General features: G+C 31.0%; 1 protein-coding gene across 1 annotated transcript; it reads left to right on the top strand.

The window, feature by feature from the left end:
• Positions 1-318: 318 nt before the first annotated feature.
• On the top strand, positions 319-4,054 carry LOC100252020 (uncharacterized). The gene is made up of 9 exons (XM_002269156.5): positions 319-495; positions 576-719; positions 809-874; positions 1,225-1,291; positions 1,432-1,532; positions 2,951-2,995; positions 3,086-3,385; positions 3,468-3,570; positions 3,690-4,054. Exons 1-9 carry the CDS (start codon positions 478-480, stop codon positions 3,770-3,772), a joined length of 927 nt encoding a protein of 308 aa, XP_002269192.1. The 5' UTR covers positions 319-477; the 3' UTR covers positions 3,773-4,054.
• The last annotated feature ends 7,095 nt before the right edge of the window (positions 4,055-11,149 follow it).

The raw sequence follows: 11,149 nt of genomic DNA, 5'->3' as shown, positions 1-11,149 counted from the left end.
ATTTTTAAAAAATATTAAATTAAATCAAAAATATTAAATTAAATTACATAAAAGTATTTTTCAAAAATATTAATTTTTTTTCTCAAAATTAACAAAAGGTATTTTTGAAAATATTGAAGAATGATATCCTTCAACTCAATTTTCATACTTTGGGCTCGATTTGAAGAGTTACATGGACCTTTTGTTAATTTGGGTACCCATCTACCCCCAAAAGATAATTCTCCATTTTTTTAGTCAATAAATTTATTTTTGAAAAGATAAAAAATCCATATCCCTCTTCTTAATTTTCACATTTCCTCTAAATTTTGGGCTTAAACAATGAACTTGACAAAGTTTAATTTTTGGCCAAGTTAGTTCCAACACACAATTGTCCCAACAAAATTCGGTGGGGAATATACGAGCAGGTTTGTAAAAGGCAAGTTTGCAGGTAGGCTGCCGGAGAGTGAGGGCAAAGGCAACACACAAACACAGAAGTAGATGGCTGGAAAATCTGGGGTAAGTACTCATTGCATACTCTCTCTTTCTCCCATCTTCTCAATCTTTTCATTTCACTTATCCTCTAATTTCATCCTCAGAAACCAGCTTTCGAAACGTTTCAATTATTCTCATCAGCTTTCGATGACAACCCCCAATTTCGTCTGGGGATTCTTGATTCCTCCGAGACGCATCTTCCACCGCCGCCTCCTCCACCTCCTTGTGTCGAAGTGCTTTTCACAGAGGTATTTGATTTAAATTTTTTAATTTTTTTTTGTTTGTTTAGGGACTTTTTGGGTTAATTTAATCTCTAATTGATTGTTTTGATGTCAAGTCGGTTTCGTCCTCTGTGAGGTACACTGTGGAGCGTGTGAATTTGAATGGACTTACTTTGCTGAAGGTAGTATTCTCTTTCCTTCTCTTCCGTTTGTTTTCCGAGAAAACCGAGGAATAGAGAAAGGAAGATTTTGACCCTTTGTGTTCCTTTATGTTTTATAGTCTCTTGGGTTTCCAGTTCAAAATAAAAATAATGAAGTCATATTAATTTATATGCTGCAGATTTTTTTTTTTTTTTTTTTCACTTCTGGTCCAAAATAATGGAAAATCTAAGATTTATATTTTATTTTCTCCACTTTTTTGGGGCTATTTTCTCGGCATACAAGCAGAAAATTTCTATTGGGTTCAATTATATCTGTAAATTTCAAGTTGATTGCAAGAAGCGGTGAAGCCAACTGCTGCTTTTCCTTTTAGGGCAGGGTGAACACGCAAGATGTTTTTGCATTTTCCAATTCAGATTTAGTCCCCGGACAATACGAAGGTGTGTAAGATATAAAATTCCTCACTTTTGCTTCCCTTTGTTTGAATCTTATTTTATTTGTTAAATTTAGTTTCTGTGCTGATGATCAGAACATGTCAATTGTGTGTATGATGTAATCTTGCATGTGATTGCAAATTTAGGTGGCCTAAAACTATGGGAAGGTTCATTGGATTTAGTTAAAGCACTCCGCTCAGAGGTTCAAAATGGGCGGTTATCTTTTACAGGGAAGCGAGTTTTAGAGGTGAGCAACTAATTCTCAGGTGAATCATTTTATACTCTCCAACAATGGGTAATCATGTTCCACTTAGCGTGCAAAGCTTTCATCAATATTCAGTGCTTAGTTTTTGCTTACATACGAACTTGATTACTGGCTTGAATATTGTAGTTTTGGCATTCTGGGTTCTTGACCTTGATTGTTTATGCATTGCTAAATGGATTAAGAAAGCCGGTTTGTTTTAGTTTTGGAGTTGGAATTTGTTTGTCAAGGCTCACATTTAAATTATGATGTGGCATATGGAGTCGAGCATTGGCGGGTTTAATTTTATGACATTTAATGTTTGTGCAGTAAAGAAAAACAAGGTGTTTGTGTTATGTGGGATTTAGACTTGTCAAACTAAAGTTGAGCAGGTATTTTGAGATGAGACATGTCCAATGAGAATTGGTTATTCAGCAACAAGTACCACATTGTTCTAAATTTTCAAATGTCTAACATTTGAAGTCTTGGTAACTTTCTTTGGGATTTTCTTGGAATGTTTTAATTTATGAATGTCAATGCTCACCTCCAAAAGTAAGTATTTCACTTTTGTGCCCAAGCTTTTGTTATTTCAATAAGTTCCTGTTCATCCATTAGAGATCAAAGGGAAAGAGAATTTAGGAACGAGATCTGTATGAGGACCTTATTCCAACAGGATTTGGACACATTATAATGATGAATTACTTCAAAAGGGAGAGAGTTAACTTATTGATAATGTTTTGGATGAAAGTTATACTCAAAGTTCCTAATATATGAACACTAGCTGGACACAGCTAACCATTGGCTTGGAAAAATATAGTGACAAACAGTAGGTAGTGGAAGTTGCCTATCTAATCTCCAATGTTTATATAAAGACCTTTTTTTCCGTTGGTGGTGGAGGTTGCCTATCATATTTCTAAAGATTATGACACCTGTTATCAGAAAAAGGCACGCATATCTCAAATGATTATATCTCTTTGAGACACACAGTGTGTTCTTGTTGCTTGCATGATTTTCTGTGCATTAACTGCCATGAATAACATGGAGTTGGACTTATCTTACTCTGGGAGTGACTCAATTTTTAATTGGCACTTAAAATGTTGTTAGATGATATGATGGACTTTAAATTTTCAGTCACTTACACACATCACAAGTCTAGTTGATTCTTAGAAGTCTTTGGAAGCTTAAAGTGGAGAGTATAGATGTAGCTATACAAGATTACATTGGGCTTCCTGGAAGGGGATTCAATTTGCTAAAATTTGAGGACGATAGAGCTCCTTCTTTCTGTTTAGAACTCGCATCACCTTTCCAAGTGACTGTTTTGTATCCCTTCTTTAGAGGCGATTGAGGGCATAAACTGAGATATGAGGCTCTCTTTTGCTGGCACTCTCCATTTTTATCACTTAATTTTTTCTATGGGTTTTCAGATTGGATGTGGTCATGGATTTCCAGGGATCTTGGCCTGCCTTGAGGTAAAGTGTGTGTTTTGTTGGTCATTGTTGTCCAAGACTGTTGGTTTGAAAATGTTTCACTTTGTCAAGTGTCTCCATCTTTTGCATCAGGGTGCAGCTGTTGTACATTTTCAGGACTTCAATGCTGAGGTCCTGCGATGTCTCACCATTCCCAATGTAAATGCAAATCTTTCAGAGAAATCTTCCTCTTTGGCTACAAATGCAACAGAAGTTCGTTGCTTTGCTGGTGACTGGAGTGAAATCCATCAACTTCTTCCTCATGCATGTGACAATGAAAAAGACCAAACCTGCATGACAGGGCAGTCTACTGCTGGATATGACATTATTTTAATGGCTGAGACAGTTTACTCGATCTCTGCTCTTCCAACTCTTTATGAACTCATAAAGAAGGTATCTTGTATTGAGCTTTTGATTCTTAAAATATTGCTTATTGATATTGTTTTCTTAGGTTCTAAAAATCTTGTACTTACAGACCATGAGCCGTCCTCATGGCGTGATGTATATGGCAGCAAAGAAGCATTACTTTGGTGTGGGAGGGGGATCGAGGCGTTTCCTATCTGTTGTAGAGAAAGATGGTGAGTTTGGATTATTTGCATGGTGTGTGAATCAGGAATGTCCATGGGTGGCATGACATTTCCTTTTCTCTTGTAGTCTTGATTGGTATAGGAACTGATTGTATGGCCCTTCTCTGCAGGTATCATGGTAGCTAGCTTGGTTGCTGAGGTCACAGATGGTTCATCTAATGTCCGAGAGGTCTGGAAGTTCTCATTTAAGTGAATTATGATTGCTTGAATGGAGCCAAGTCTTTGCTTAATCCAACCATGGCTTCATTGCCTATCATATGCGAGTGACATAATGCAAAAGGTTTACCCTCCATAAACACAAAATGGCTGTGAAGACTCTTCTATGACCAGGTGAAAGTTTTAGTCCTCTTTCATATTATAGTATTATCGACATTATTCTATTACCTTGGAGACGCACCATTATGGTTTGGTTAATTTTTCTATATCACAGTGAATCAACTCAAAGATTGTACTAATTGAGTTGAGATTTTATGCATTGGATTTTATAATTTTGAAAACCAAAGTCTCATTCTATTAATACTTGAAGTCATAGAAGTAAAAATCGATTTGACTAATACTAAAAATTCACATATTAAAATAGATCTTGAATGATTTTGTTAGTTTCTCTTTTTTTTTTTTTTTTTAAATAATTATTTTGTGAATTTTTTCATTAGGTAAATAGAATATAAATCAAGAGGTTTGGATGAATTTATTCATTAATTTTTAAAAATAATTTATAACTTAAATATTAACCTAATTAATATTATATTTTTTTGAACAAAAATCTCTTTTAAACGAGACTATATTTTCCCAAAAATTAGCTTCAAGTGCATTTAATGCCGTTGGATTCAACTAAAATAATTTATAATTTAAATATTAACCTAATTAATATCATAATTTTTTGAAAATGATTTTGTTGTATTTCTTTTGAATGAGATTATACTTTTCTAAATTGTCATTGGAAAAATAAGCTTCAAATCAAGTGAATTGAATTTAATGCATTGGATTTGTTGACAAGTCCAGTGATCCTACAAGATACGTTAGACCTTAATACCCGATTATTATAATAGTTTTAGAGATTAAAATTAGTTTAGTAGGACGATTATGTTATTTCATTTATGCACATAATTACACTTTTATGATTTTTTTTACTAGACAAAAAAAAATTCTAAATTAAAGGAGATTTAATACTTTCAATTTATTAACAATCTAGTTATTTTTTTACAAATGATTTACAAATTAAAATTAAACTTAATTAATATTCAGAAATAATTGACTAGAATTAATGAAGAAGGAGCCATTTAGTCTATTGTTTGTCCCTTATACATAAATATATTTTTTTTGGACTTTTATTTTATTTTATTGTGTAAATAGATTTTAAATCAAATGAGATCAAAATCAAGTGAGATTTAATGTTTTTTTTAAATCAGTTTATTATTTATAAGAATAATTTGAAATTAAAAAAATTAACACAATTGATAGTAAATGAATCAATTCTGGTTCAGTTTTTTATTTTTATTTTTAAATTGAATAATAAATATACACATGTAATAAAAAAAAGCTTGAGTTATTTGCATTTTTAAATAAACTTTATTTGTTTTTAATCCATTTTAAATAACTTATTATTAGTCATTATTATTTTTAAAATATTATTATTATTTTTTACAAATCAATTATATTTTTATTAAGGTACTAATATCCATATTTTATAATATCTATTACAATAACATCATTAATTTTTTTTATTAAAAATATTATAATTTATGATTTTATTATAATATTTGTATTTGACAAAAAGAATATTTATTTAATTATTATTTTTTATTTTTTTAGTAATACTCAAATTGAATTAAATTTACATTAATATAAATCAATTTTTTTTTATATAATAAAAATTATTTTTAAAACTTGCTAAAATTTATTTATTGCTCAATTTTTTAATCATATGTCAGTAAAAATTCTAATTTGGGTGTAAATATCTTTTAAGTTGCTTGTATAATTGTCCTTTCAAAGTTGAAAGTCACAGTAACATTCCTCAAAGGAAAGGAAATGATTTGTAATGCTTTGGGTCTAAGAGAGTTTTTACGGTTTTAAAACTCGTCTATAAGGTTATAAAGAACTCATAGTTGATTATGAAAGAAATTATGGAAAAATTTGGAACAAAAATTAAATAAGGCAGTTGGGCCCCTCCAAGTGATCCATTTCTAATGGGGGCCAAGAACGAGCTTGTCCATTAGGAAGATCAACCGAGCATGGCATGGCTCATCAAATGAAATGAATGGTTTACGATTAGCAAAACCTTTCCTTCTAGCTTTCAGAAACCGAGATTGCATTATTTCCGTCAACTTTCCTTGGAGTCGGTCCTTGACTTTTGAAACCTTGGGAGTAATTTTTGCCTCACACACTATATGCATTCTGTTGGACAAAAGAAAAGCTTAGATGTCTCATTAAGATGCGGAAGGCGCCGAATGAGACTCTGAGAAACGACATTGGACGATTCAGCATAGGGATAAACCGGGCGGTCTACGCCAATGCAGAACATATTTGTTGTGGAAGTCGTTGAGCACAGTCCTACTAACATGAAGAGGTGTCTTTCTGGTCAATAATGGAAGCAATCTTCCCTACCATCTAATGTATATGTAAGCACAAGCAGTTTAAAGAAATGGGAGTACAGGTATATATATATATCAAGACAATCTTCTTGAAATGAAGGTAAAAATTGATGTAGTTGTGAAGCTTACTGAAAGTTTGGAAACCACCAATTACTGCTTGTTTTTCATTATATTTTTAATTTCAATTTGTTGTGGTAAAAAAAATTTATAAATGAAAGGGATCCTATATTTGTTTAGGTACAACTGGTCTCCTTAAACTGGTGTGCCGAAAAAGTTTGGGTCTCTCCACAACCCACTCCTCGCACATGCATCCAATGTGTTTAAAAATACTATAGTTGGGACTTTTCAAAAATTTGTTACAAATTCTTTGCTAGTCCATAGGGTACTTTTCTCTTTTTGCTTATTAAAATTAAATTGATGTGACATTTGAGTTGGAAGTAGATTTTTAATTATACTTATATTTGTTTTTTTTTTCTTTATAAAAAGTATCATAGGTGATATCACACATTAGATAGAGGAGAAAGTTTCTGACGCTATATAAATATGAGTTTTTCTTAATCATGTAGAGGTGTTTTAAAATCGTGAATCTCTTTGGGTTCAGAGTGGATAATATTTACACAATTAGATATAGATCATTATAAGTAGTATCAAAATTAATCCCCAATCTCGATGTGGGGGATTGTTTAGTCCTGTGGACAATGTTTGTCTGTTTGGACTTGTAATCTTATGTGATATAACAAAGATGTTATGTTTATATAGAGGGTGTTTGTGATGTCCCAGATTGAATAAAAAAGAAAGATCCTAGTGTTATATAAATATGACCTTCTTTTAACCATATAGACGTGTTTTAAAGTTGTGAGGGTCCCTTTGAGGGTAGAGCGGACAAGATCTACATTGTTGGGTGTTGATTGTTTCACAATGTCATTGAATTTAAAATAAAAAATATATATTTTTTAATTTTATTTATTTATTTTTAACATTCTAGGTTATATTAGGTCAAACAACACTTGGAAAAGCTCAAATATAAGGTTGAAATCAATAGAGACATGCATTCAATTATTTAATCATTTGTGCCCTTTTCTAGACATGATAATCGTGTAGTAGAACTTGAAGAACTTCCTAAGAAGACCAAGTTATTCTTTGAGCACATTGTTGGTAATTGGGATGGTGAATTCTATGTTAAAGTAAATGATGATATTCATGTGAATATTAGTGAGTATCAAGGGTATGAGCTCTTATTTTGTGATACCATATTTATTTTTCAATTAAAAATTTGTATGTATTTGGCCACTTTATTTCTATGTTGAAACAATGGGGACAAAATGGGAAACATTTTGCAGTGAACTCCCTCTTAATATCGAGTTATGTATTTATAGCTAATCAGTTCAACATATTTGAAGGAAATTTTTAAAAACTAGGAATAGAGTTAAGGAGAGACAGGCCTCTTTCCTCATAATGTACAAGTGTGGATGAAGTTTTCACTCGATCTAGTTTCCAATGTTTTTAGTGTTTGAAAGAGAGAGTGGATTCATTCAAATACTATATAAGGATCATAATGCTAAAGCAATAACAAAAGCTACTAAGAGAATTATTATAATGAAAATGGAAAGCTAAATGAGTTGCATTGATATTCACCAAGAAGCACAAACACATTTGCAAGAGTTCAAGGAAAAACTTAATCCTTGCATGAAAACATTTATAGCAGACATATGTGTGATATCTTGATGTTTTATTTTGTTTTCAATTACGTAGATCACCTCCTTTAATGACATGTACCAAGTTTGACATGAGTTCCTTGTAAAGGCGAACAACCACTATACAAGAATGACATCAAAGCTTCATAAAATTGACACATAATCACTATGTCAATTTTCTTTATTCAAGTTTGATAATCCAAACAATTGGATTAGATTTAGAGAAAATGTCAAGGTTGATTACTTTGTAAGAGAAAATATCTTATTATAAAAGAAGGAATTCGTCACTTTTATATGTTTTTAATTCACGAAAGAACTAATTTTTAATATAAAAATATATTCACTTTTAACATAATTCATCACTTGGAAAGCACAACTACATAACATAGTGATCTTGAAATTAATACAAATACCACTAGAAAAGATGTCGAGGAAGGTCTTGCTAAAGTTTTTATTGGCGAGTTTCTCATTTCAAGGGAGATTTCCTTATATCCACCACATAATATTCTAATCAATCCTTTCTTTCCCCATTTGGGAAGCTTGTTTGCATCACAAATGAAAGCTTTATTGACCATATTTTCAATTGTAGTTTAGAGGTCTCTCTATGCTTAGGTAATAAAAATTTTTAGAGTTGTCAAATTGTTGTTAATTTCAACTTGTGCTCTTAAATGTGTCAAAAAAATACATGAAAAACTGGAAAAATGGAAATTATAATAGCATGATGGAGTGATTGTTTGAAGCTTCTGAGTTTTCTTTTTGTTGTCCTATATAATCAGCAGTGAACAAGAACACTATGGTAGTATGTGTCGTATGGTGCTTTTATATGCATCCTAGCTATTGTTAAAGTAAGCACCATATCTAGCATTTGCAAAGGGCTATGGACAAAAAAAGAGCAGTAAGATAGTGTGAAAATAGTAAAAGAGCAAAAGAATGGATTTAGAAGCCTCAAATAAGTAAATAAATAAAAAAATCTCAACAAATGTATTAAGAAAAAAGTGTGAACACCTGAGATACCTTACTCTAGAACATGATATTTCTAGCTTTTGTTGGAGAATTATTGCTTAACAAGTTCCACATAATTTCTAGCTTTTGTTGTAGGAATGATGTGGTTGATGGCAATTGAAGTCCAACTCTCTCAGAATGGGTGATGAATTGCTTGCATTTGCTTCTATCTCCCATGATCTAAATTTAACTCCTTAAAGCCATATCAAAGTAATTTTGATTAATTGAAGGAAGATGACACATACATCCAACATGTAATTAAGGCGTATTATAAAATTGGAAATTTTATGGACCTCTTCATCTGCCATCAACACATAAATGGACTAGCATCATTTTTCTTTCTATTGTAGAATTCAATGACTAAAAGGAAAGGAATAAACTTTGAGAATAGTGAATATAAATCAAATATTAAGTTTAATAATTATAATTTAATTTTATATTTGACTCTTAAATACATAAAAGGTTAGATTTATTATATAATTAAATATTGTAACTTTTAAAGAGTGACATGAACTTGAATTACTTTAAAGGACATACAAAGTACACAATCCAAGTGTAGCAATCCCAAAATCAATTTGTCCATGTAAATAATGTAAATCTATGTAACTTTGATGATTTAATGAAAATCCATAGTTCAAAAGTAGATGAAGGATTTTGGATATAAATATGGCAAGTTTGAAGGAAATGCAAATGGAAGGTTAAGAGATCAAGCTAGGAATAAGGACCACTAGATAACCAAGAGTCATTGTGTCATTAGAGGTTAAAGGATCAATATGCTTAACAATAAATTCATTCATAATAAATTTATATAGTACTTAATGTTACAAATTTAATAAAAATGTTTAATAGTTAAGGGGAAAATATACATGATAACTAAAATTTATAAAGCAATGAATCGATTTTAAAGAGAATTTTTATTAATATAAAAGATAAAGCAAAAAAGGAAACTACATATTTTGCATGGAAACTTGTAAAGAGGAGCCCTATCTAAATCTATCCCATTTTAGAGAATCCTAGGTACATTCTAACACATGCAATTAGAGCATTATAGTTTTGTTGTAAAAATGAATAAAATTTCAATCATTAAAATAATAAATAAAAAGTAAAAACAAAATTACATTAGTGGTATCAACAAAAAATGAAAAGTAGCAAATGAGAAGGTAGAGAAAAAAATATAGAAGATGGTAGAATAAATTCCTTGTTTTTAATTCTTCTCTATGGAGTGAATTGCATAATGCAATAATAGAGTAAGTTACTTGGTCTCCCGAGTATGATTTTGCAACACCTCGTCTTCATGTTGTAGAACATCTTTTTAAGGTATTTCTTATTTTAAATTTTAAATTATGTTATGTACTATTCTTAAGTTAAAGGTAATTGAGTTTTTATAGGAGATAGCACATGTAAAACAATAATAAATAGTTTCTGCTTCATCTTAAACAAAGGAAAGTAACACTTTAAATGAGCTCAATTACATTGTAGTCGTTATCTCAGAGTTCATACATGATGACCAAGTTATGAATAACTTGTATCACCATATCTATGATCAATGACTCCATTTGTATAACATGTTGTTAATCTATCTATATATTGCACTCACTAAACTTTACTATGTTACAAAATCCAAGTTATGGTTAAGTTGGCCAAAGATCATGATATATAGCAACTATAATTCTCTATATAAGAACCTAGTTTCTCTATTTATGTTTTCTTGATTTTATCATCTTAATGATTGATGTCATACATTTTATGGTACTGAGGAGAAAATAAAATCATGGATTTGGCTTAATTTTCTCACATTTTCGATTTAGCCCTTGATGCTTATAACTATTTTCATGAATAATGATGACCCTAGGAGATCATCTTTGGGTATTTGAGGAGTAAGAGAAGAGGATGAGTGGAGTTGAAGTATCAAAGCTATGTGCATTTGATGACACAACTATATTTTGACTTAGACTATTTAAGAGGCTTAGCGATATCCAAATGAACTCAAGTGATTTTTTATTTTTTTTTTAATTCTAGACTCTTTGAAGATCAATCTTACATATGTTAAGAGGATTGAAACATCATTTTCCTATGCACAAAAATTTGAAAAGACCAATGAAAAATAAGAAATGTACTACAGGAGGTGAGAAGCTTTATGCTAAAAACGATTCTAGGATGGCGCCACCATACACCCTACCGCCATTTCTTCCCTACCACCATTTTGAGCTTCAAAAGTCTACCATCTAGAAAAAACTGGGGTCACATTATGCCATGGTGCCATTTCCCAACTCACCATTAGAT

This window comes from Vitis vinifera, chromosome 5, assembly GCF_030704535.1.
Source record: "Vitis vinifera cultivar Pinot Noir 40024 chromosome 5, ASM3070453v1".
Taxonomy (NCBI): domain Eukaryota; kingdom Viridiplantae; phylum Streptophyta; class Magnoliopsida; order Vitales; family Vitaceae; genus Vitis; species Vitis vinifera.
The sequence above is the reverse complement of the archived record's forward strand: the minus strand, read 5'-3'. Positions and strand labels throughout refer to the sequence as shown.

Coding starts and splice junctions, on each gene's coding strand:
- LOC100252020 (XM_002269156.5), top strand. Junction 1,292..1,431: donor AGTCCCCGGACAATACGAAG/GTGTGTAAGATA, acceptor TTGCAAATTTAG/GTGGCCTAAAACTATGGGAA. Junction 2,996..3,085: donor GGATCTTGGCCTGCCTTGAG/GTAAAGTGTGTG, acceptor CTTTTGCATCAG/GGTGCAGCTGTTGTACATTT.